The 27,193-nt window shown below is 41.7% G+C and overlaps 2 protein-coding genes across 4 annotated transcripts; both read right to left on the bottom strand.

Annotated features, from left to right (window-relative positions):
* Positions 1-8,727: 8,727 nt before the first annotated feature.
* LOC108144432 lies at positions 8,728-19,273 on the bottom strand. 2 transcript variants are annotated; one of them, XM_017269314.2, is made up of 11 exons: positions 19,161-19,273; positions 17,013-18,038; positions 16,815-16,950; positions 16,230-16,468; positions 16,004-16,158; positions 15,268-15,435; positions 15,016-15,203; positions 14,082-14,479; positions 13,909-14,024; positions 10,459-13,841; positions 8,728-10,066 (listed from the first exon to the last, which is right to left on the bottom strand). In XM_017269314.2, the coding sequence occupies exons 2-11, from the start codon at positions 17,163-17,165 to the stop codon at positions 8,832-8,834; spliced, it is 6,171 nt and encodes a 2,056-aa protein (XP_017124803.1). In that variant the 5' UTR covers positions 17,166-18,038; positions 19,161-19,273; the 3' UTR covers positions 8,728-8,831. The 2 variants fall into 2 exon arrangements, with proteins under 2 accessions (XP_017124803.1, XP_017124804.1); XM_017269315.2 differs by having other exon boundaries at positions 15,022-15,203.
* A 564-nt stretch (positions 19,274-19,837) lies between these two features.
* Positions 19,838-27,012, bottom strand: LOC108144698 (protein quiver). 2 transcript variants are annotated; one of them, XM_017269788.2, is made up of 6 exons: positions 26,916-27,012; positions 26,781-26,858; positions 26,148-26,195; positions 24,297-24,349; positions 24,147-24,240; positions 19,838-24,039 (listed from the first exon to the last, which is right to left on the bottom strand). In XM_017269788.2, exons 2-6 carry the CDS (start codon positions 26,827-26,829, stop codon positions 23,816-23,818), a joined length of 468 nt encoding a protein of 155 aa, XP_017125277.1. In that variant the 5' UTR covers positions 26,830-26,858; positions 26,916-27,012; the 3' UTR covers positions 19,838-23,815. The 2 variants fall into 2 exon arrangements, with proteins under 2 accessions (XP_017125277.1, XP_017125276.1); XM_017269787.2 differs by lacking the exon at positions 26,148-26,195 and adding an exon at positions 25,354-25,410.
* Between the last annotated feature and the right edge of the window lie 181 nt (positions 27,013-27,193).

The following is a 27,193-nucleotide window of genomic DNA, read 5'->3' as shown; positions in this document are numbered from 1 at the left end:
TATTCCCGATAATGTCCAGTGCGATGGTCATCGTGTATTTACTGTGGTTTGGTTGTAACATATGGATTTCGAAATGAGGGTTTGAGGGTTTCGATTGGAGAGTAGAATGTATTCTCTACAGATCGAAAACTCCAAAATTCGTTCTAAGCCTCACTATATAAAAAACATTGCATACTTTCTGGTGGACGATTTTGTTCAAAACCAAATAAACTCTTGTGACGAAACAATTGATTTGATCATCATGAAAATTGGGATGTGGTTTTAAATAAGAAAACAAACGCTTTTCTTCTCAGATCTGAAATCTCCAACTGTCTAGCTGTGGCTGCTGAACTAAAATGAACTAATAAACTTTTAAAATGAATTTCAAATATATGTATATGATTTAATAATAACATTTCTTATGAGAAACGAGAAGACTTTAGTCGTTAAAGTACAAAAGATTTAATGTAACATTATCTTGGCAAAAACCTACCTTGGAGAGGGGACATTGAGCAGCTTTCACCTTAGAAATTACCGTAACGCCTACAATCTGTGGCCTATCATCGATAGGATCTGCCTGGAAGACCGAAACGAAAAACAACAAAAGCATCGACGCCTCTGCAATTTGTTGTACACGAAATGCAATTTGCTTAAAATTTATCGCAATTTAATCATCAACATGGAAATATGCGCCCAAAGCAGTCGCGGGAGTGAGATGGAGATGGCCCGGGGGCCAGAACGAGACGGTGCGAGTGCAACAAAACTATTAACGCCAAACGATCGAGATGCCGGCCAAGATCTCTCTCCTTTTTCCATTTCCTCCACCTCCTGCTTCTCCTTCTTTTTGAGGAAGGGGATTCAGTGATCTTTCCACCTGCTCCCACCAAACGCTTCGGGCCAAATTCGCGATGGCAAATGTTTTCATTCATGGCAGTCGCAAAATACATGCTAAAGGAGTCGAATAGCAAATGGCCTATACACATAAAAGACGTTACTTGTTATTGCCAAGGTAATAAAAAGAACTAAATGACTTAATCTATTCTTTGATTTTAATGATAGAGGCTTTTAAATATTCCCAAAATGAGATGGAAGCCGTAATCCTTTTTTCAGCTTCATTGTATTTTATTTTCTTTGTATTGGCCTAAAAAGACCATTTGAAAACTAATGCATTTTGAGAATCATTAAAAATTCCATTTAATTTTGCCTATTTTTGGTACCTTAAAAAATAACTTGTTCGTGTCTTGATTAAAGAATATTACATTAAAAACTATCATTGGAAAACTCATGCATTTCTGATATTATTAACGACTAAATAAAACTACATTTATTTTAGATTTATTTCTGGTTTCTTTAGAGAGAATAGTAGTTTTTATAGTACCATTGGAAAGGTAATTCACTTTGGATATTAATAAGGACGAAATATAAAGATCTCTTCTGGTACCATAAAAAGAACTTGTCCCAGCCTTCATCCCATATTATATCCACCAAAACACCCCATAAATACCCTGCAATGGCAAAGTTTTAGAGTAACAAAAGGTCAGGCGACCCGGTTGGCGCAGCCAGGAAGAAGAAGCAGTCTACGCCTGGGGTTCAAGGAGAAGAAGAAGAGGTCTTTCAAGCGGCCACAAGCCATAAGCGGGAAAATTTGCATTTTAGCCACATTTAACGGTTTAGTTTTTGGTTTTTTTTTTTGTTAGCGCAAAGCAACCGCTTTATTGCATTCAAAATTGATTTGTTCATGACGAACTCATTTCGGCGGGGTGGGGTGGAGGGGTGGTAATGGGTAACGGCCAGTTCCAGACGACTTATGGCTGCTGTTAACCCCTGGGACGAAATGCCTGCGATGAAAGCGGCTCGAACGGGTACTGGCAATTAACCAAAAAATTTGCCCACACTTAACGGTTAATTGGATGGGGTCACCGTCGTAAAAACCAAAAACCAAAAACCGAAAGAATCTGTAATGCAAGACAACTAAGAAATGCGATAAAGAAACGAAACTGTACCAAGGCATATGTGGGTATTTGTATTTAATCTGCTGGCATCGGACATTGACACAGTAAAATCGATCAAACTTTTTGCTCGCTGTTGGACGCCTAAAAACTCATTTAACTTTTGTGACCGGGAAGTGTCAAGTCACTGTAGCAAACGACAAAAAATGTACACATTTCTATTGATATTTGCACAAAATGACAGTTCTGATTGCTGGCGACATTTACACGCGACAGCATTTTGGGCTTAAATAATTCGGAAATTTATGGATAAATATACAAACATACATATATGGGTAAAGTATCGTGGCTCTTAAATATATAAACATGGTGAAAAATATCTTAATAATTTTGAAGATTGTATTCTTGAAGCTCTATTATGATTTACTATTAAAGCGTTTAATAGCAAAACTTTATTATGTCATGAGACAAAATTTTATAGTATAGTGGCTCTCAAATATATGAACATAAATTATATCTTAAGATATGTCTGAATAGTTTGTAAGTTATTATTCTTGACTCATTAAAGCAGTTCTAATTTCATTAAAGAGTTTTACGGCAAAACTTTATTAGGTCATGAGAAAATATGTTGAATTTTATAAATTTTAAACTTAACTTCTTCATGAATGCTATTTAACCCCGTTTCCACATTCTCCATATCAAAACCTTCACTCCTTTAATGCCAACTCGCTTTCACAGCTCTGACAACCTTCGCTAATGAGCTGCTAACTGAACAAAAAGCTCTAAACTGATTTTCCCATCAATTCCCAAACACCACAGAAAACACATATGCAGCCCGACATGGCTGCATTATAATAAACATCATGTCAAGCCAAAAGGTCAACGGCGAAAGGAAAGTCCTCTGATATTCACACAGCTTGCCGGTCTCATCGATACGGATTCCGAATGCCATTCCTGTTCCCAACGAGCAGCTAACAAAAGTGGCTTAAATCAACGGATGACAATGCTAACGAAGCAGTCAGCAAACAACAAACAAACTGCAACACTCCGCATGAGGAGCAGGCAAACAAAAAATGGAGAAGGATGAGGAGGAGTTCAGTTGGGGCTGAAGATGAGGAGGAGTAGCCAGGAGTCGGCACCTGGAATTGAGTGCAAAATATGGCGCAGCCAAAACAAGAGTTACACTTAAGGAAAAAAACCTCTACAATGCATAATATTACGAGGAACCGACTAACAAAAGATTTAACCATGGCTTAGATAAAGTCAATAAATTTTACGTTCATGTCAGGATCAATCGTAACACTAAAATATATTTCTTTAAATTTTTTAATATTTAGACTCTGTAAAAAACATTTTATTTTAATCAACTACAATTTTTAATTAACTTAAATACCCAATAAATAAATTAACTTTCAAGAGTCGAGGGCCCCAGTTACTAGCACTCTTACTGCCTACACGAAAGTCCTTGAGACTTAATATTGTATATTATATTATATGTAGTTGTTTTGAGTTATTTTCCTCTATGTACCCAGATGGAGGAGGTACTTCTTATGTCTTGTCTGGGCCATATCCATGTTACTTAGCGTCTTAGAGCAGTTGGCGCGTCATGTAGCCAATTAAAAAAAGCGAAAAACGACAAGCGCGAAGACTGGAGAACGGAGAAAGGGGGGGCCGAAGAATTGGGGGCTGAGATTCGACAATGGCGAATGGCTGGAGGTGCGGCAACTGGCTGTCCTGGTCACGATCTCAGCCGGAGTCGCCCAGAAATCTAAGCGAGGCAATCAAATTAGGAAAGAAACAGAGTTACTATACATTCTCCCTGTAGATCTGACCCACAGAGGAAAGTAAAAGAGGGAGCGGGAGGAGTGGTGCTTGCACCGCCTTAATTGCATCTTTAATGTGGCAAGAGCACACACACACACACACATCCGTATGCTAATAAAGGTCAGGCGATATGCACATCTTGATAGGCGAGTGTCAACGTACCGTTGAACAAATTTCATGCCAGATTTTTTGGTTTTTTGGGTTTGGAGTCGATTCTTTTTGGTTATTTTATGCTTTTCTTTTTTTTTTTGTTTTGAACGGCAGCTGGGACATTGCAACATGACACCTCGACATGACAGCAAAATGAGCTTCTGTTGCCGTTGCCCGACTCCTTTTCGAGATCTCCGCCGCAGCAGCAACGGCAGCAACCGGAGTGAGTGACAACTGCAACGGCATGGCTTTCAAATATTTAACACCAGCCTCCAGCAGCAGCCAATTCGGAGTCCAAGCTTCGACGCACCAAATGCATGTGAAATCGATGCCAAAACGAACACTTTTCGCACTCACAGAAAGATATAAACATGGGGCAGGGAGAGTGGACACTGGCCATACAGTGAAAACCTAGTAAGAAGGACAAATTTATTAGGGGGAAACCAATTTTCTAGAAAATATTTGAGTCAATGACTTTCATGATACCAATCCTACCAAATTCACGAGTATAAGACTCCGTAATATGAATACTATCCATTATCCTTTATAAACTTGTTTTCAAAAGTAATACACACTAAAACACATATGAGTCAATGGGTTTCATAATATTAATCTTACCAAATACATTTCTATTTTACGAGTTTATGCATAAAACTGATTATAAGACTCCGTCATAATAAAAATTATTATTTATCCTTATTAATCTTGTATACAAAAGTAATAGAAGTAAAATAAATGATTTTGCACGTTATGAAAACTTATTTAAAATGTCAAGTTAGACCTGTTAGGTGCTGTTTTTGAATTCTTGCAGATTATTCAAATGTATTACCCACACTTCACTGTAGCTTTTGCATTCGGGCAAGGCGTCTCTCTTTGATTCGACCAATGCCAGTTTGGCATTCATTTATTCGCATCTGTTGCCAATTTACAAAACTCAATTTCAGTTTTTTTGCTTTTCGTGTGATTTTCGATTTCGATTTGGTTTTTGTTGGTTTCTCGCGTTTTTTGTCAAACGTCGAGCCGCCTTAATTGATTTTGGCGCTTTAACGAGGCGCAAAGTAAACACACTCCCGGCCAAAACAAAAAAAAAACCCATTTGACAGGTCTGTGGGCCGAAACGAACTTGGCTATCGGAGTGTTAATTGAACGCGAAATTGTAACGAGATTGAAATTGTAATGTGTGATTAAAGTAAATAGGTGAGGTATCTAATCGATTCATCGTTTGTATCTGGACGATTACTATGTGACCTTACTTGAACAATCCCATGCTTACTGTCCTCCAAAATAAAATCGATAATTGGTTTTTAATTTTTATATTTTTTATTTCATGTCGTAATCATGCACTCTGTCGTTTTGCATTTAATTTTGGTTTCCTTTTTGAATTCTGTCAGCTTTCAATTAGTGTTCCGTAATATTCGTAATTGTTCATCACCGCTGATATATTAATATTTATATCTGTTTGTTATATGTACACCTGAAACTCGGCCATTTTTATATGGGAGGGATATGACCCGCAATCCATATCCGATTCGTAATTACACATATTTTGTAATGAGTTCTCAGCTCCATGCTTCTATATGTGTAATGTTATACTTATTTTTTGGTTTAGTACTTGATAGCTTATGCAAGAAACAGTTAAAATCGCTTATGCTGTTTATTATTTTCTTTTTTATCATAAGTATATTCAATTTCCATCAATCTCTACGATAATATTGGTTTTATGTTCTCATTATTCTTTTGTCTTGGTTTTTTGTGCTTTGGTTTATTTTTTACAGTATTGCAAGTAGTCTCAATTATGTAGATTAAATATTTATTAATTAAACATACGTTTTCATTTTTTTGTTTTGGATGTGTTTACTTAATTACCACAACAAGCGTTTCCAGTTTTCTTATTTGATTTACTAACAATACATTCATATACATAATTTGATAAGGGAATCAGCTCAACTGCAATATGGATTGGATTCGATTCAATGGGCCTAAAGTCCCCGAAAATGTAAGGAAACGGAATAAAACTCTACAGAAGTACAAATCAAATAAGACGCAAATAAATATTGTTGAAATTAAACAAAAAAATAAAAAAGACGTTAAAAACTATTTCTATGAAATTTTAAAAGCAAAACAACCCAAAAATCGTTTGAATTCCTAGTAGTTCTATACAAAGAGGCTACATGCAGATTAAGCTGTTAATACTCGATTGGTAAATTTCACATATTAGTTAGTTATAGAGCATTATCGATAGAGTGATAGGATGTATTCGGGGAGGATGGGAGGGGTAATTCTACACACAGTTTGAATCTCTAGATGTGTCTGCTGCATTCGCTGTAAACAATTTCACATGTAGTTTTGGTTAAGTTCAAATACGAATACGCAAAATGGCTGTATCGATTATATATAATACATAAATATTTGTTTTTTAAATATACTGTATAATTTCCCTTTGTTTTGTTTTCTTTGTGTTTACACTTCATGCAAAAGAAGATGTTAAAAACTGTTAAGTACATATAAAAAATATGAATATTCAGCCTTGTACTGAATGCTGCTTGCAGAAAGATTTAGCGAAATAAAAACCACTTACAAATATTAAGTATTTCAAATGAATGAAAAATAATAAAGTAAGGAATAAGTAAATATGGAATTTAAAATTAAGGCCAAGCGAAATTCAGGACAAGGCTGCTTATTATAACTATTGTTTATCATAACTATATACAGATATTGTAAAGTACTAGACAAAAATGAGTTAAAAAACTCTTACAAAGTCAAAGCTATGATTTCATTGATTTTTTTTTACTAAATTTCTGCCTCCTTTGAGTTAATTCGAATGGATGATCCGAAAATGGAAAGATAAAAATGATTATTTGGATATCAGACAGTCGAGTCGAGTCGGCATTAATCGTATTTATGTTTATATACACAGCTATAATTTCACTTTAAATATATTCTGCTTAATAATCTGCTAGATGTTGACTGGTTAGATAGAGTTTCGCGTTCGTGTGTTTACCCGTATTTGCTGTTGCAGAAGTGTCAAATCATAAATGTTGTACGCATCACAATCGGTATATATGGTAATATATATATGGCATATGGTTTATGGAGGAGAAGGGAAGGATCGAAGAAGACTGAAAAACTATGGCCATCAGGTCGTAAGATAATCCGATTCTACACATTCAAGGTACGAGATGCAAGATACAAACATGCAATTGCAATCCCCTCCAGTTAGAGGTGTAAATGGAGAATCTGATGTGGGGATCGAGTGCTGAAACTGAAAATGGGAAACCGGAACCGGAAAAGAAAAAATGATGATACCGCTTTCAGTTTTTGAATGAATGAATTTCGATTTAATCAGAGTTTTGCTCGGTTTAGGTTTGCAATTTGTTTTCCATTTTATTATCGCTCTTGCTTACGCTCTTACCGATCTACAATTTACATACTACGAAATTACATCGCTACATAATTATTGTTTAAATGTTTTTGTTTTTTCGTTTTGTTTTACTCGGTTTTGTTTTGGATTTTAAAATATTATCGTTATCAATTAGGGTTTATATATTATATCATTATTATTATTGTGTGTTGTTTATGCCGTTGTAGCTGTTGCCGTCATTGCATAAGCATTCCTTTCTGTTTTTGCAATTACGAATACAATTAAAATTATTACCTTGTATAAAAAATAATAATAATAAGAGCATACAATAATAGTGTTCTTCTGCAACTCCCTCTCTACATCTCTTTCTCTCAATCTGTTGCCTCTGAAGTTGCATTTCTTAGTTAAAATAACTAAATGTAGTTTAATGTTTGTTTTCTTTTCGTTTAAGTTACAGGATAAGTTAATTTAATTTACGTACATTGAAAAATGTGTTTTTGTTTCTTTTCTTTTATTTTTGTTTTGTTTTTGTTTTTGTTTCAACGGGCTGCCCTGACTTGCCACGCCCCTGATGTTTTGGGGTCTTGTGGGGGTGGTGCTGGGCAAGGGGGCGGTGGGTCATCGGTGGAACAGCCCGGCTAAAGCGCGTGGTTCTGAAACGGCCTAAGCCGGAGAGAAGTGGTCTCTTCTCTTTATCGTTACAACTATTCGTATCACTAAACATAGTTTCATTAATCATTAATTCTTGCTGTTATTTTGTGTGTTTTGCAATTATTATCGAATATTTACAGTTGCTATTTAACACATGAGTTTTTGCTGTTGCTGTTACTGTTGTTTTTGTTGTTGTTGTTGGTATTGGAAAGGAAGGGGGTTGGATTGGGTTGTGTGGGATCTCTACTAGCCCAAGAGAAAGAGCCAAGTTCTCGGTATGCATTTCCATATACATTGTACATATATATATATATATTTGTTTTATTAATTTAATTCTTATTATGGTTTTAGGGTTAGGCGATCTTGAAAAATAAGACCTAAATCGTTATACACACATATGCTTCTATATATAGGCTATAGAAAATCAAATTAAGCGAACTTTGTTAATGGTGGCTTTCATTTTTTATACAACTTATCCGTCCCGTCCTGTTTCCTATGCTCCCCTCCCCTCCCCTCGCTCTTGGCCCTTTCTTTTCTGGCTAAAAGGTTTTCCTGCTGCTGACTGCTATTCCGAATAGCTGCTTGCTTGAAAATCTTTTTGTTGGTAGAAGGGTTTCTGTTTCTGTTTCTTTCTGTGTTTGTGTGCGGGCGGGTTTGCATGTGAAATTCTGAAAATCCTACTAACTGATTGGCCTTCAGACCAGCTCGCTCTTCTTGACCAAACAGAGGGTGCAGCAGCAGTGGGGCTGCTGCAGGAGCTGGCCCAAGGCCACTTGGGCGTCCGCCAGAGGCAGGGATATGGCCACCGCCTGGTTCTCGCTGCTTTCCGTTGCTGCCAAACTGAGCGAAGTGCCGCTGGGCAGATGCAATGGGGATTGCGCTCGATGTTAGCTGCTGCTGCCGCTTCCGTCCGCGTCTCATCTGTTGATGGTGGACGTCACACCCACTCCCCCTGCTCCCGTGCCAGTGGCTCCTCCTCCTCCTCCGCCGCTGCCGCCGCCAGCTACCGTGGCATTCACACCGCTGCTCACAGATCCTCCTCCTCCTCCGTTTCCGCCCGCTCCACTGCCATTGTTGTTATTATTATTGTTGTTGTTGTTGCTGGTAGGCAGCACCACTCCTCCGTTGTTAGCACTGGCAATCACCTGCTCCACGGTCAGAGCTTTGCCCACCTCCTTGGCACTCAGCAGACTGCCATCCTGGGTGTTCACATTATTGGCATTCGTGGCCACCAACTGCCTAATGGTGGTGGTGGTAGGTCCCACGGCTCCACCCGTACTATTCACAGTGGTGCCCAGCGGCAGCGTTCTCGTTATGATGGCCGAGTTGTTGAGACGCCCTCGGAGCACCTGCTGCAATCCACCCGGACCCAGTTGCATCTGCATCTGTCCGCTGTTGTTCTTCTGAAGCGGCTTCACATTCAGCAGACTGGTGTACAGCACACGCTTATCGCCCTGGCCAGTTTGTGAGTTGCCCGTGGTGGCCAGTGTTTTCAGCTTCTGGTGTTGCTGTTGTTGCTGCTGCTGTTGCGATTTGTTCAGCAGCACCGTGGTGGCGCCCACCTGCTGCGCCTGCTCGCCCGCCCCCGCGCTGCTCACAAAGTTCAGCTTGAGGTTGGAGTTGGGCAGCTCCTTGTAGTGAAGCTTTTGATTGGCCGCCGCCGCCGCTTGCAGTTCGCTGGTCAAGGCGATGGTGAAGTTGCCAGCGGATCCGCCGCCACTACTGTTGCTGCTGGTCAGGAAGATCTTGTTGGCCTGCTGCGGTGTCGCCTGCGTGGTGATGATGGCCGTCGAAGCGGGATGCAGGCTGTAGTTGTGATTGGCCGCTATCGCTGCCGCCGAATTGGGCTTCAGTTGTTGCTGCTGCACTTGACCAGAACCTGCTTGTTGCTGTTGCAGATTGACATCCGACACGAGCAGCGGCAACTGCGACATCTTGATCACCTTGCTGAGCTTCTGCTGCTGCTGCTGCTGCTGCATCTGATCGCCCGTGTCCATCTGATCGCCGCTATTACCCGTCGTCGTGGCCACCAGTTCATCCAGTTCCTCGTGCTGCACCAATTGTTGGATCTGCTGCTTGGTCAGCTGGATCTGCTGTTGCTGCAACTGTTGCTTGCGCAGGAATCTCCGATTGAGCAGGAGTTTGTTGACGTCTGTAAAGGGAAAAGGCGTTCAATAAATGGATTTGTACAATATGTTGATGAATTAGATAGGATTGTTTGAGACCATTTTAACTATCAAATTAACTTTTAGAAAGCGTGAATTATCAATAAATTAATGCACATTTTTAAAATCAAACTTTTCTTCCAAACAACTGCTATCTTAACGAATTCATGAACCTTAGCAGCTTTAATCTGCATTTATTAAGTTCTTAACAACACCAAAAGTAGCTTGTGCAATAATATGAAAGTAAATACGAGATAAGATATAAAATGCCTTTAAAATTTAAAAGTGCTTACAGACAAAATGGTAAAATACAAAAGGTGATCAGACTTTTTTATAAATTCAAAACAGGGAATGATTGTGTATTAAAAAATTAAATTACCTGTATTCTCTGGTCCGTTGAGCTGCCTTTTCTGGGTGGCCGGGCGGGTCCAGACAATCTGATTGGTTACCGCCTTCGGCGAGGAGTCCACCGTGGTGGTGAGCACCGCTGTGGTGGCCACCGCCGTGTTCGTACCGCTTACCTGACGCCACACGAAAGGCTGCTGCGTCACCAGCTGCTGCTGTTGCGGCTGCACATTGTTGCGCGAGGGCGTGGCCACCAGCAGAGGCGTACTGGTGGTCACCTGTTGCACCTGCTGCTGCATGCCGGCAATGCTGTGCACGGCCAGCTGCTGGCCACTGGCTGTGTTGATGATGTTGACACTGGAGGAGCCCGAGCTGCCACTGCCCCCGGAGGAGCTGTCGTCACCCTGGACCTTGACATTGGACAGCGTGATGACCGTGTTGGGTCCAATCGATGCGGTCGTGGCTCCTCCACCGGCCACTCCCGCCTTCTGGATGGCATAGGTGACCTTTTGGGAGGTGGCCGCCGCCGCAGCTGCTGCTGTGACAATCTCGCCGCAGCTGGTGGTGTAGATCAAGTGGTTGCCCGTGGCGCCAGCGCCGGCAGCTTGCAGGGACGTCAAAGAGCGCGAGGGATCCCGCTGCATCTGGAAGAGCAACTGCTGCTGCTGCTGCTGCTGTTGCTGTTGCTGCTGGGGATTCTGATTCTGGTTGGGAGTCTGTTGAGGCGTCGCCTGTCGCTGCTGGACGGTCACGTTGCGGAGCTGAGCCTGCGCCAACTGGTGCTGCAGCTGCTGCTGCGCGGTGAGAGCGGGCAGTGGACTGCTACCCGTGTGCGGCGTGATGGTCACTATATCGCCCACGGCCGCTCCACCGCCGTATTCCGTGCGTGCGATTATCTGCGGTCCGGCGTTGGCAAACTGATTGAGCAACTGCGTCACCTGGGGCTGCGGCTGCTGCTGTTGCTTCTGCGTGGTTATCTGGGCGGGTATGTTGATCAGCTGCGTCGTGGGCAGAGCAATGGCTTGTTGTGGCTGCAGCTGTTGTGCCTGTGCGGCAACAGGAACGATCTCCGCCTGGGGTTTCTCCACGGGCTCCAGCTTCACGGGCAAAAGCGTTGCCTCCTTGGCCACCACCACTTCCGGCTGTTCCACTTGCGCGGGAGGTTCCTCTTTGGGCGTGACCACCACTGGCGGTGCTTGGCTGAAGAAGAGCTCGCGCTGCTTGAGAGAATCCGCCGTGGGACAGACGGTAAACGTTGAACTACCCAGCGGACTTTGCGCTAATCTCGTCTTGCGATTGCGACCAGCGCGCTTTGATAAATCGGCAGCACCCACCTTGGGTTTCTTCTCATCAATGCAGTCCAACAGCTGATCGGCAATCTCGACTTCGTCCACGGCTGCCTCGCCATCCAGGATGCCGTTCCAGAAACTGGTGGCCTGGTTCAAGGCCTTTGGATCATCCATGGCGCACTCCTGCAGTATGTTGTCCAGCATATGCTCGTGGTTGTCGTCCTCGTCGTCATCGCCCAGCAGATTGTTGATGTCGTTTAGCGAGTCGCCGCCGCTCAGGTTGAATTCCAGAGCAGATCCCGAACCGGATCCCGAGCAGTTGGGGCTCTTGCTGCTGCCGCGGGCATAATCCTGAGCTTGAACCGTCTGCAACAGCTGGGCATCCGACTCGAGATCCGTGTACTTAAAGCCGCTGCTCAGGAAGTACGAGTTCGAGTCGTTTTCGTCCGCTTCTCGCTTGCCCAAACGGTTCAGCTCCACGCTTATGGGCGTGTCCTGGGTCCAGTCCACCGCGTGACCATCGCAGGACTTAGCCACCTCGCAGTCCTGGCTATCGGACAGCTCATCCGTGGGCGTTTTGGGCCGGAAGTGCAGCCAATCGCGTCGAATCTCCGAGAGCAGCTCGTTGCAGATGTCCAACCGCTGACTGGAGGTTGGCGACAGACCGCCCAAGTAGTCCGCATTGAATTCATCCTCGTCGGGAGCTTGTATGAACAGATCCTTGGGCCTCGCGTGCACTTGGCTGTTGCGCAGATTTCGCAGGCGAATCACATCCGGCAGCTGGTTCAAACAGGGCGCGGCCTCAACCTCCTCCATCCGCCTGGCGGCCTGCATCTGTTCGTGCTGCACCTGTTGCTGATGCTGCTGGGCCTCCAGCTCCTTCTTGACCGCCGTATGCCGGATGATGCTGCTGAGCTGGGCGAGATTGACATCGTCCTCCGCCTCATCGTCCATGAGTTCGGGAACATCGGATTGCGTGGACTGCAGGACGGCTGCTGTGCGAATGCTGCTCAGCGGTTCGTTGGAGTCGTCGGCATCGATCATCTCGCGCTTTATCGTCTTGGCCACCTCCTCCAGCGAGGGTCCCGGATGCGCTGGCGCCAGCGTGCCCGTCGATGCGGCTGCCTCCGCTGCAGCGGCTGCTTCAGCGGCTCGTGCGGCGGCCGCTGCCGCCGAGGTGGAGGCCACCGGCTGATCCTCGCCTCCGCCGACGACACACTCCTCCGCCTCCTGCTTTATCACATTGATTTTTTCGCTAATGCTAACATCCTTATTCATAACGTTACTACTACTACTACTATTGTTGTTGTTCAACACGGTGTTGTTGTTGTTGTTGGAACGGTGGTGCTGCTGCTGCTGCTGATGATGATTGGCTCGCGGGGGTTGCAATTGCTCCTGATCCTTCTTCTCCAGCAGCTCTGTTGCCAGATTCTCGCAATCTTCCTTATCCTCTTCCTCCTTTTTGAGTTTCTGGCCAAGAACCAGTGCCAAACGCTGGATATAAGACCTGGGCAAAGGACCCAGTGCTGGTTTGGTGTCCTCCTCCTCCTGAATCTGAACCTCTCCAGCTGTCGCCATCGCATCCACAGATCTTTTCAGTCGCTTGGCTGCATTTAGCTCTCGCAGTTGCTGCTTCTTGCGACGCAGGCGGCGACGTTTCTGGCGAAGTTCTATCCAATTTTGGGGTAACGTTACCGCCGAGCTGTAGATTCCAAGCCTTGACAAATTCTCATCGTCGCTGGCCAGGTATTCATCCTCCACTTCCATTTCATATCCCTCTTCTAGCTCCAGTTCTTTGCTCTCCTGGCCGGACTCTATACCCGCCGCTGCTGCTGGCTTTTCCATGTCGCTGGGGGGTTCCACCTTTATCAGATCCGGGACAGACTGCTCACCTTCGACGGGCTTTCCGGCGGGAATCAAATCCACCACCGTGGGCGGCGAACTGGGTTTGCACAACTGCTCGGGATGCTCCGGCTTGAGTTTGTCGCCACACCTGTCGGCCACCACGCTCTCCATCACCGTGTAGTCCAGTTGCGACCAGAAGTCGTCGTAGTTTGTTGTGGCCCGGTCAAGGAGGATACGACCGCCACGACCCAAACGACGACGCGCGAAGCCGATGCAACGTGGCCTGTAAGATTAGCCCGATTCGGAGTGAGTATGGGCATGGATATGGGCCAAGTAGAATGGCAACAAACCTGGGATAATTGATGGAGGTCAGTGTGTAACGATATTTGGCATCCGAGCAGGCTCCACTGGGCGCCATCTCCTCGTCGGCAGACTCCCAAGGCCAGCGACCATCTCGGTGACGAGTCTGTGCAAAATGGAATAGTTAACATCTGGCATCTAGTTGAGATATACAAACACTTACCGGCAGGTAAATACAGCTCGACCTGCGCCTAAATGCAAACGGCGTCTCCTCCTCGCTCTCCGAGCCCAGTTTGTTGCCATTCTGGGCCCCGGCGCCAAAGTAGTCCTCCTCCTCGCTGTCCGCGATCGAGTCGTTGGCCGCCGGCGAGGCGCTCTGCTGCCTGCTGAGGTGGTGCAGGTGGTGGGGCAGGTGGTGTGCGGGCGAGACTCCAGCGCCTCCAGACGCCGGCAGTCCCGGCAAATACTGTTGTTGCTGCTGCTGTTGGTGCTGATGGTGCTGCTGCTGTGGCTGTTGCTGGTGTGGCTGCTTGTCGCGGGGCAGTTTGTGCTTGCGCTTCTTGTACGTACGCTTCTCCTTGCGACTGCTGCTCCCGTTGCCACTGCCACTGTTGATGGCATCTGGAAAACAAGTAAAATATGTGAATTAGTCACGGTGGTTATAGTCTTAATATATTGTATATTATATATATACACTGTAAGAGATTCATTGCCTTTTGTTTGTATTAAATCGAAGTATATTTGGTGAAATAAAAGTGGTTTAAGTTGATTTAATGTCTGTTTTCTTCAAAGGTAATATCATGAGACCAATATTAACATAAAAAAATCAATGGTTTTTATTTAAAAGAGTATTTGGATTATTAAAAATGATTTAAGTCCTTTTAAAAGAAGACTTTGCTTGGGCAAAGTTAAGTGAAACAAAAGTCAAGCTAGATAAAAAATGCATGTACCATGTATGCATTAAAAAAGTTAAGGAAATTATAAAACTATTAACCCATTTTATATGGTTAAGAAAATCAAATACTAAAAAGAAATTCATCATATATTGGATGAAACATATCAAATATTCATAACAACATTCCAAATACCGACAAATATCAAGTGTTTTCGCAACATGTTTGTACTACTTTCAGTTAATTCAGAAGATATCAACCCACCCTTACCCATTGTCAGATTCGACGTGTTCAGGTACTGCGACGCTGAGCCGAAGACATTTGCATTGCCCGCCGCTCCAACACCGCTCGGCAGCAGACCCGTGGGCAGGGCGGCCAGAATAGCACCAGCCGTTCCCACCGCCGCCGCCCCTTGTGAGTATTGATTCGTATACAATGGATTATACGCGGGTCTGCAAGTAAACAAGGAGTATTTCAGTACCTTTCGGCGAAAGTAAGGGGCATCGCGAAACGCACCTTGTGTTCTTGTACTGAGAATTCAGCTCCGAGTAGACAGCACCGTTGAAGTCGCGCATCTCGACGCGCTTCTCAAAGATGTTCACCGTCATCTTGAGATGATCGCGTTTCGTCTCCTCGCGTCGCCGCACCATCTCCAGTATAGTGGTGGCGCGCTGCAGGTCACGTCTATTGAACATTCGAGGAAAAGGTGGATTAGTTAATCAGGTAGAGAAGACTGGGTCATAAAATATGCTGCCTAAAGAAAACTACCTGGAAACTATTGAAATTTATAAAAGATTCAACAAAATATTCCAAGGTAAAATAAGCCATGAAGAAAAGAGTTTTAAGTCTTTAATAATATGAGGACTAATGCTTTAAGCAGTAATTCACATGTATCCTGTACATTTTTAAGCAATTCAATCATTATAGATTTTACATAATTTACAAATATTTGAGATTACCTATTGGTTGTCTGTCTGCAAATCGAAGGAATATTTATTTTCTTCTAGTTTATCAAATAAATGACTCAACAATCAAGGCAAAGAACAAAATAGAATCAAAGAAAATAAAGAATGAATGACTCAACTGATATATTCAGCGAGACTGAAGTTCAATTTATAGCAATACGTCTTGAAATAAACAATTCAACAACATATTTGTGTTCAAAGTTTCCAGTTAATGTAGTATGACACGATTAGCCAGCATTGACATAATTTTTCAACCGACATTAGACTCAGTTTCACTCAATTCTTACCGCAGCTTGAGCATCTTCTCGTAGGAGGCCTCATCGTTCTTACGATTCTTACGGGTTTGCATTTTCTCAGTGCGCCGCCGAAAGGCCAAGTACGGGTTGTTGGAGCTAGCGCCGGGTCGACTCTCCGTTTTCACTGTGAGGATTAGTGGGTGTTGCTAGAAAATGATAGTTAGAATTATTGTTATATTAGCTTGATCAGACAATTAAGCAGCTTTGCCAATAGTACCATCTTGAGGCGCTTGTTCAGCCAGTAGTCGTAGACGGATATGCTGGTCTCGTCGTCCTGGTTGAGCAGTGACTTGGCCTCGTTCAGCGTGACCACCGTTTGGCCGGAGCTCTTTTCCAGCCGGTCCATCATCTGCTCGAACTTCAGTTCGGTGAGCTCCAAGCGCTGCTGCTGTCTGAGCCAGTCCTCGTCGGCACTGTCCATGTCGTAGTCAGGAACCTCGGTGTCCAGCCCAAGAGCTAAGGGAAAATGAGTTAATATTAGTTACGGTTTTCCTTAATAGAATGATTTAATGATTGAGAAGTTCGTTTGGGTCCTAAGATTCTAACTCACTAATGAATGTATTTTTCAGGGATACTTTTAAAAGTGTTTCACGATAAAGGGGCCTATTTAAAATCGGTGAAGTTAAATAAATACACATTCTTATTACAAGCGAATATTACAGAATTTAAGGCGAGCTTTTTAAGTTTGACTAGGTCCAAAGTTAATAACTGAAAGATTATTTCGTTTTGGAATTTGAATTTAGTTAAGTCAAATAAATTGTGCAAATTCGATCAAGTTTAGAAAAATGTCCGGTCTGCTTACGTTGCATGTGGATCATTTGGCGGGGCATTTTATAGTCCGGCGGATAGTAGGCATCGTAGAAGGGCTGGTCCGTCTGCAGAACCTCGGGCGTGGGGATGATTAGGCCCGCGCATATAGCCCGCTGCAGATGGTGTTCCTGCAAGGATGACAATTCAAATTAGTCCCTGTTAAGCCGAGATCTCAAAAATGATAACCTACCGACTCCTCCTCCTTCTCCATGCCACTGGGCATCTGCGGCACCGCCCGGTTGATGGCTGAGTACTCGGGCAGGTCGGGCAGCTCCTCGGCCAAGTAGATGGGCATCTGCTTGGACGGATCCAAATGGCGGGCTCTGAACGACAGCTTGGACATCTTGCTGGCTTTTGATTTGTGTTGGTGTTGTGGGTAATTGGGTGTTTGTGGGTGGTGTGTGGAACGTTTCTATTTGCTGTTGCTGTGGCTGTTGTGAGTGTTTTCTTAGGTGGCTATGGATGCTACCGCTGCTCCGGCTGTCCAACAGCAGAGGGCAGTGGGATTCGGGCTGCTACTGCTACTCTGGATTCTGGAGGATCTACTCCGTTGCGTGGTTTGCGTTGTAGTTGTATTCACTCCTCTACTCGTTCCCCTGGCTGTTTTCGTTAGCCGAAGATGGGACTGGAGATGGGACTGCGGATTCTGGGGGTACAACAGGTGCTCCTCCTGATCCTCCTCCTGATACCGATCCCGATCCTGAGCACCGGGGCTGCGGTGGCTGTGGCTGCTTTGCCAGCTGGTTAACGCAGCCCCTGTGCCCGTTCCCCTGGCCGAAGACGTAGTGCCACTGCTGGTGGGGATTGGGTGTGGATTGGCGACTATATAGGGCGTGTCCTCCTCCTCCGCCCGATCCTCCTCCTCCTGCCGCTCCTCCGCCTCCTCCCTCGGCTGTCGTCGTCCTTGGTCCTTGGGAACTCTAGCTGACAGCGCCGACAGCAGGATAATGGCCAAGGAAACGATCTGGTGGCAATTACGTAGACAACGCAGTGGTAGCAACAACAGTGACAGCGAATGCAGCAAATGTGTCGACGACATTTTTCACGTTGAAATCGAAGGTTCTGTGTGAATTGGCATAATTACGTTCATCAAATTTGCACATTTCAGTTCATCATCGTTTTAGGCAAAAGTTGAAATTTGGTTCTTCTTCCTTTTGTTATTATTTGTTATTACTTCGCCTTGGTTTTTTGTGTTATCGTTTTGGCTGATAAAAATCTAGAATCGAAAACAACAACAAAAACTAGTTAGTAAACAACGCACTCACTCACACGGACACACGCACACACATAAATGTGTGGGACAGCGCGCGCGGGAAAAATATCACATATACACATGCCGCATATATACCATGCTCTTTTCTGCCTTAAATTAATAAAACACGCACAAAAACATAGTCGCGATGAATCATTGCCTTTGCCTTTTTTTATTGCGCATTTTTTCTTTTATAAAACTGCGAAAAGTGCAAAATCATAGAAAGCCGAGACGAAAAAAGGCGGCATAAACAAACACACGCGCGCAAAAACACACACCTTAAACAAACGCGGCGAATTTCAAAATGCTTTTTCAAGAGATTTCTCACATTGCAGTGCACTGTTAGTTTACATTTTGTTTGTACAGAACTCTGTTAATTGAGAAAAAAAAACCCAAGCAAACTCCGCCTCATGTGGGTTTTGTTTTTTGCTTTTATCTGGTTAAATAGTCTCCAACCATCATGTGCGTATATTTTTTAAGATCGGGATTAATTTTTCACACACTTTACCGCACTTTTCAAGCAGCAGCGAGCGCAATCTGGTTGATAAATCGCTCGAAAAATTTACACATATAAACCCGATTTTGCGTATAGCGTGGTTTCGCTGGAAAGCAATAATGGCGGCCAGAGAGCCGAAAACCGACGACGCCTCGGAGTGCAAGGCCGCGATTAATTTGCACCGACGGCGGCGATAACGATGAGCGGCCGCTTTTAATACTCGTTTATTTTCCTCAATTTCACTTGGCAGCCTTATAAAATGTACATTACAAATTAAATAACCACTTTTGTAATTTTAAGCCCGCCTAAACACTCTGTCTTGTATTAAAAAACTTCAATTTAATGACACAAATGTTATCGATATATCGCCGTTGCCCGCTCGTAAATCGCGGCCTCTCACTCCGATAACACTCCGAACGTTATACTAGCGCCCCCTGGCGAGCTCTTCGCGCACTAAGCCCAACGCTGGATGATTTTTTTTTTCACAAACAAAAAAATCGATTTAGATTTTTTCACGCACATTTTTCACACTGTTTGGCAAATATTATGCCTGCGAAATGACAAAATGATGTGATTTTCAGCGTATTTACCACTGCCGCTCAGTTTACAGCTATATTTTAAGGAGTTTAGCTAGCGCAAACGTACGAAATTGTTCTTCAGCAGCGGGACACGTTTTTACTTATGGGCGGCCATTACGAATGAGATTTTCGGAGTTGTCGGAGTCGTGCAATCGTCAGCAGAGTGGCGAAATTATTTTGGCAAGGCCTCCTGGGGAAATATTAATCCATTTTGATTGCGGTTTTCGGCTAAATCTGTGGAATTTTGTGGGGGAGTAAATGCATACATTCGGATTGGTGGCGACCAGCTGCATTTAATTAATTTGTTGTTAATTTACGCAGCCCCAAATCGCCAGCTGCCAGCTAGTGGTGGACAAATAATTCGGAGTGGCCAGGCGTTAGGGGATTTTGTGCGGGCTATCGGTAAGAGCTCACCAATGCGTTGGAGGTAAAATGAGCTAACGCCTGGGTTTTGAAATCTGGGAAACCGTTATTTGTCACTAAATTTATTTGCTCTAAAATTAAAAATACATGAAATGATATATTTAGTTCCAAAAATGCAGATTTAAAACAAAGATAAAAACATTATTTTTTTTTGTAATTGGCATTTTAGTATTTTATTTGGCTAGATTGTAAAAGAATACATTAATGTAGAAAACTACCTGCGTTTTAAATCCATTCCTTCTAAATTTCAAATAATTTCAATTTAATTTTTCCTTTAAATGCTTTTGATTTATTATAATCTCTTACAAGGCTTTTCGTACTCGCTGTTTTGCTTAACTTTGTTTATTTGCTAATTACAATGTCTTGGTAGTTTTTAAGGTGCTCGTTGACTTTAAATCTTTACTTTTTGGAATACAATTAAAATATTGTCGATATTCTTTAACGATTTTCAGGGAGTATGCTGAGTTGGCCAAGCGATTTTGAATGGTAATTATTTTCGTTTTTTTTTGTTTGTATTTGTCCAGCAAAGCGAGTTGGAAGCACCTGCTTAGTAAAAAGTAAGCCTCAAAGCTTTGTTTTAAAGCCCCAAGCAGAAGAAGCTTGATTTGATAATTTCCCGCGCCGATCCTCCAACGGTTTTTTCAGCTGCATTTTGTATCCTCACTTTTTTGGGGCATCTATTATTTGTTTTATTTTTTTTTTGGGGAATGGCCGCACGGATGTTCACAATTACAGTTGGGGCGGCGACCGTCTGTGGCCAAAAGCGATTTTTTGGGAATGTTCGCCGGTAACAGGCGGCGCCATATTTTTCATTTTTACCCTCGAAGTTTCAGATGCTCGGTAATGCACGCGCGCCTGCCGGCCACAAATGCCAAGCTTTAACTTTTAACAAGTTAAATAATATTTTTTGTTTGCATTTGTGATACGGCTGTCGCGGCATTGCGACCACTGTGCATGGATTGCGATGGCGTACATGATGAAAAACATAGTCAGACAGTGGTGTCGTATGTGAAAAAGCACCATTTTCGTGGGTGGCTGTGGGTGGAGGGGCGTGGCACAGCTGCGAAAGAGGGACAGAAAGAGCTCTCTATCGCACCTGAGCAACCTTGTTGGTGGTGAAACACGGTGGCGTACAAGAATTTTTTTGTTTTTTTAATTCAAATTATCTAAAGTAAAAAATAAATCTGATATGAAACAAAATTTAAGTTCTTATTTGGTTTTACCTTTTTACAACAAATGAAAAATATAATTCAAATTTCAAATCCACCAAACAAACAAAATTCTTGTGTACGCCACTGGTGGAACATATGTGGATGCCATTTGACAAGGTGAGTTGAGGTGAGAAGGTGAAAAGGTGAGTGATTGAGCGAGAGGTGGGAATTACCAGATGTGAGCGTGGAGAGCTGAGGTGTTAACTCAATACAAAAAAATTGGAATTATCTGCTATATTCAAGATGAATAATTGAAAAAAAAACGAACCAATATCTAAACTTAAAACATAAAAGCGACTGCTGATTTCTTCTAGAGAGTTGGTTTTTGAGCTTTTTGTGTCTCCTAGGTTTTTCTCTTTTTTCTTTGCAATATTCATCAACCAATACCAATAATCATTTTACTAAGCATTTCGCTATATTGGTAAGATCTTTGATATTAATTTAGTGCTTTTTGTATTGTGAGGAATCTATGGATGTCAAGCTTAAGCCCATCATTATCGGGCTCTTTAAAACGGTATTTAATTGTATGTTCTGTTTGAAAAAACGCGCCTACAAGTAGTAAAAATTCACCATTGGTTTTTAGTATATTCATGAGTTGTTTGAGTGTTTTCTCTAAGTGCATCGCTTATTCTGTAACTGTATTGTATTTTCTGTATATATTTCGCTAGCATTCAGTGAGTGGCTTTTGTGTTTTTGCGTGTTTTTTTATTGTTTTATTTTTGTTTTACTATATGCTACAGGTGTGTCTCTAGAGTTCTATGTGGTTTCTGTTTTTGGAAGAAAGTTAGTAAAAAGAGTCTTAGATCAAACGGAGTTGTTAGGAAAGAGTGAGAGATAGTTAAATAAATAGAAAGATATACAGAGAGATATAGAGGAGATACAGAGAAAGAGAAATAGAGAGTGTGTTGGCGCTGAGATAGATGTTGGAACTACAAAAAGTACTAAATTAAAATATGTTAGTTTTGCACTACAAAATCCGTGTGTGTTAATTTTGTTGTTTAACTTCATTGCCTGTTTTCGATTAATGTTTTTGTTTTAACTTTGAAACGCATTAACCGTCAATCAATCAATCAAATACTGGTTATAAGAATATTGTCAACATTCACAAACCAAAATCGGTTAGATATTTGTGGTTAAAATATATAAGTTTATCTGTTATTGAACAAACCAACATACCAGGAAAGCAAGAAACCATACAAAATGAAATTAAAAACAAATAGTGTAAACATTGCATTAGGAATTTTCGCTAGGTTTAGGGGGTTTTGTGGAAAGGAGGGGGGTTTGGGGGAGGGATTTAGGAGTAGAAGGGTGCTGGAGTGAAGGTGTTTGTGTGTACCACCAAGATAGGCCGGCTAAAATCCGATATCCCATCCATCTACGAGCGAGGCAAGAGCGAACTAAGAAAACGGTGCGCAACTGTACTTTTTGGATTAGAGTTTTTTTTTGTTTTGCTTGTGACTTACCTGTGCTGGACGGATATGGATATTCTATTGTTTTTTTTTTTTTAATATTTTCGTGAAGCATTTTTCAACTAAAGCCAAGTCTAGGGGTTAATATCATACAAATGCGTGGGCAAAAGTGCACGAATGTTGAAAAGTTGGTTAAGTGAGTAGCAAGTAGATAAAGCAAATTGAAGCTAAAAGTTAAACAGCAAAAGTTGAGAGTAAATTTTGCTAGAGATATATGGTAAAAATGGTTGTTTATTAGCCAATCTTTAATTATACAAATGAAAAGGTTTACGCTTAGAATACAAAACTTCAAGTCGAATACTCTAGTCGAGATGATAATCATAATCATAACTATTAATTTATAACATTACGTAAAATTCCAAAAATGTAAATCATAAGCTATGTAAGCTATAAGTTCCGATTCGATTCGATTCGTTTTAAAACTATCACTAGCATGAATGAGAATTGATTCAATTTCAATTTCATAATGAGGGATACGGGTTGTATTACGGATCTGAGGGTTAGGGATCGGAATTGGGATCGGGTATCATCTACTTACAATCTAATTATCACTTGTTGAACATAAACCAAAGGGACCAGGGTGATCGGTACTTTATACAGTTTGGTGCTGGTGGCAGGTTCTATGAGGCAAACTACTTTAAGATCGATAGATTACCAAAATTCGGTCTCATTGTTGCTTCGTTACGTGATATGATGCGTGGGGTTCTTTGATTTTTGTTTTTTGTTGTAGGCTCCAAGCGAGAACCGAGAGTACAGCTTAATGGCTAGGATCTAGGATACCGAGTATTAACAACAAAATAACGTTTTATGCATTATGCAGTTCTCTTCCGACTTTGGAATAAACAAGATGAGCAAATGTTTCACTTGGTCACTGCAAATACTTTTGGGATGATCTTTTTCAGGGCTGGAAATATATACAGTGTGTCTGGGGGTGTCTAGTTATTCCAAGTTTACATAAGATTTGGACAAATGTTTTAAAGTAAGTCTATTAACGTACTAAAGTTTGAATCGATTACTGGCTTTGGTTTTCTTGTTTTTGGTTTTGGTTTATCCCTCTGGTCGGGGCATTTACAAATGTAAGTAACAACGAAATAAAAATGTAATAATTACTACGATTCCTACTTAAGCGCTACATGCTTCAGCTTTAGCATCAACAACATGCAATTCAAATATCGATTCGATTTCGATGCGATTCATTTAAGTTCGCATCTGAAGAACTCTGTGCATCCAAAGCTCGCTTTAGTGTGTGTCTACCGTGTGTGATTAAGAACAGAGAACAGAGAAAGCCTTCTGTCATTGGAAGCTTTGGTATGCATTAACATTCCTGGATCGGGTACTCGAGCTTTCGATTGGTGCTGATCAAACTACTCGAAGTCCTTTCTTCGAAAACAGTGCTCCAAAAGGAAATCAATCGTAACTGTTATCGTAATGAAATCAAATCAAGCTACAAATCATACGCTTAGATAGAGAGGAAGATAGATAGTGAGTTCGTGTAGGATTTAGTCAAGGTGTTTTTTGTATGTTTTGTATGTGTGTGGATTTCTGTGGGTGAGCCTAACACTTTCTATCTGCTGAGCAATTGACCCATTAGCCATGACACTGCCACTGCGATGGGTATGAGATGCAGCTGGCAACCGTTAGTGAGTAAATCTTTACTAGAATTGCACATATCTTCCTCACAAAAGCACATATGTCCATTGCCTGAACTTTCCATCATGCACACGTGATCGACCATGAATAAATTGATCTGTAACTGTGACGTACACATGCGTCGCACCACCTCGTACGCTGGAAAGAGAGAGCAAGAGAAGGGAGAAAGAGACGGGGACAAAGGATAATCAATTCGCGAATAGGATAGAAAAGCTAGGCATAGTCAGAGTGTCAAGTCTACTCACGTGATCTCTGATGCCGCACCATTTTCACGCAGCAACCGTTGCAGGTCATCAAGGGAGGTTGATCCCTTGGCAGGGCAGTATAATTGAAGGGATCCTAAGTAAATACAAAACATTAATTCAAATATATCATCTCCATTACTCATTTCAAACCTTGCAGCGGGCATCTGTCCAGGAATCGCACTCATAGCAGTAAATCGATCGCGCTATATGAAAAGATATCGCGTTATTATCAGCTTCTTAGTACATTTACTGCTTTCTGCTGATCTTCGGACTAATTTGAGGTTAGCTTTACATGTACAGTAACGTGAAAACATGCAAGACACAAAAGCATGCCAGAGTTGCCAAACACAAACAAACAGCAGGCAGAGAACATTTTTCGATACCAATTTGAAAATCAACAGGTGAATTTGTTGCGTTACTTTTGAATTGGGTGTAAGGTAATTTAGAATTTATTGAATGGCAAGTGCTTAATAAAATCTCTAGCCTAGATTTGCAAAGAAAAATAAACTCAACAGTAAAACACATTTATGTGGGGGATGTACTTGGGAAGCTTTAAATAGAAGAGTGTATTTTTAAAGCATGCACTCGCACTCACATACTTATACACCACATACAGACACGCACAAATAACTAGTATAAACTATCGGTTTTTTCGGATATAGTTGTTTTCAGAATTAAGTTCTGAAAAAAAAAGTATTCTCAACAAACAAAAACGGAATACACTTTCATTTTGAACTTTATTACGTTCAGAATCGCACTTACACCTGATTCAAAGGATTTTAAAAGGATAGTATAAATGAATTAAAAATGAACGAAAAAGAATACAATTCAAAAAAGCCTTGCTTTGGTGCAAAACAAACTAGAGAAAAAAGTGCAACGGAAGGAAAAGTGAAGTTAGCAAAGAGTCAAAGGGGATGTGTCCCAAAGAACTGAATGGATATTGGTGGCAAAGCTTTAGGATTGAGCTGGATTGCTCCGATCTTTCGGCCGATCGGGCATTAAATATAAAAACGAAAAGATCTTAAGTAACACTGATAATCCAAAAATACTCCTTATTCATGGTGAACTCGTTATAAACCGATTCGAGTTTCATTGAAATAGATTATACATATACTTATGCATGACTCTTATTTTCTTATATTTTGGCAAAAAGGTAATCGATAGGTTTAAGCAAATGGAATGGTTTGGAAAGGCAATGGACTCATACTTTGACATTCGGCTGAGGTCTGCGGAATCCATATGAAAGTTAGAAATCCGATAACGGCTGCAAATAAATAATGGAAGAGAAGAGAGCAAAGTAGAAGTGGGCAGTAGAAGGAGCACGAACCAAAGATACAAAACCAAGGATGGTTTGGGAAAGAGTGGGCAGTAGATCAAGCGCCGTGTCAGGTACAATTGACACCTGAACTCATTCCGGTTTCAACTTCCTCCGAGCATGCACAACTGTACCTGCCATTGAGCTATACAACTGACCTTGGGGTAAGGTTTGAGGAAAACATATAGAGTTGGTGGGTGTAATGTTGACACTCTACAAACGTCGGGGACTATTCTCGATTTTCTGTGCACACATTGTTCCAAAGCCATTCGTTTCCACCGCCTACTCAAAAATATATTACCAGGGTGACAGTGTTGAAAAAGGCACAGGAGGAAAGACAATTTTTACAAATTACGTTTACATTTTGGTGTGAACTTCACTGCAACTCAAGACGCATACGTGTTGTTGTTGGATGTGAGACCAGGAATATGCAATATATATGGGTATATAGAATGTATAGAGTTACAGACAGCTGCTTACAGTCGATATATAACGGCATTTACAATCAACGGCACGTACGAAACGAAACCAATAATGAAACCAAACCAAACTCAAATCGAACGCAACAATTTTTTTCATGTTTTTACAGGGGATTATTTGTTTTTTTTTTTTTTAGATTAGTACAAAAACTTAAGGTGAATTTGGTTCAAACCGAATGGGGAAATCATACGCAAAATGAAACTTACTTGGAAAACAATTATCGGTGGTAGCGAATTTTGCCAATGCCAAAAAAACTATATATTATTTTTGTTACCGATGAAAAATGAAAAATAAAAATAATGTAAAAAATGTTTTCAATCAATTTCACTTGAATTGTGAATGGCTTAGCAGCTATAAAGGAAATGAAAATCAATCATCTCGGTGCCCTATCTAAACAATTTCGACTCGATTGATCGATCAGCTTGCACTTAAATGGAATTCATCTAGCAATTTATTTACATTCATTTGGTTCTTTTTTTTGTCTTACTTTTTAAAATACAACTTTTATAACGAGGCAGCAATTAATGCAAAAATATTGTAGTATACTTCGCTACAAAATTTCCCTGCGTCTGCTTTATTACTAAGAAATCTAATAATCGTATGTATGTAGGTATATAAAAAGCTCCCAGTCCATTCTTTGATCTGTGTGAGAACAAAACTTGATGGTCCATTAAACGGCGGGATTTTATGTTGGCTATTCTGTTTATTGTTGGGCTTCTGTTTATCATTCAATTCGATGTGGTGTTGACCTTTGTTCATTATTAATTTAATGACTATTTCTCTAGCTTTTTCTGAGTGTTTGTTTGATGGGTGAGGTGATGGATGAGTGAAGGGATTACCTGTTAAGACCAACAGCCAATTGCCGACTGCATTTCTCTGCGTCCACATCTTGGTTGGTTTACCGGCACTCCACCCACCTAAAATAATTTATTTTAGTGGTTGCTTGAAAAGGTGTAATATATATTGAAACTTGCTTTTAGTGGGCTTAATTTATTTGAGTTTATACTCTCAGTTGTCTGCAATCTGGTCTCAGGTCCTGATCCTGCAGCGAAACATTATGCTGCCTCGTCACTAAAATTTGGGAAATATTAGAAATTATTTTGTACTGCTTTTATAAAATCGAATTTTTTAATCTCTAGTTATTTTAGATTTATTTACGAATAGCTGGTGTAATATTATCATTAAACAATTTATTTATTCCCAATTTCTTTTAGACAATATTGTATGCGAATGTTCTCATCTTAACACCACA

This window comes from Drosophila elegans, unplaced genomic scaffold (genome assembly GCF_018152505.1).
Source record: "Drosophila elegans isolate 14027-0461.03 unplaced genomic scaffold, ASM1815250v1 contig_183, whole genome shotgun sequence".
In the NCBI taxonomy this organism is placed as follows: Eukaryota; Metazoa; Arthropoda; class Insecta; order Diptera; family Drosophilidae; genus Drosophila; species Drosophila elegans.
This window is presented reverse-complemented; position numbering and strand designations above follow the sequence as displayed.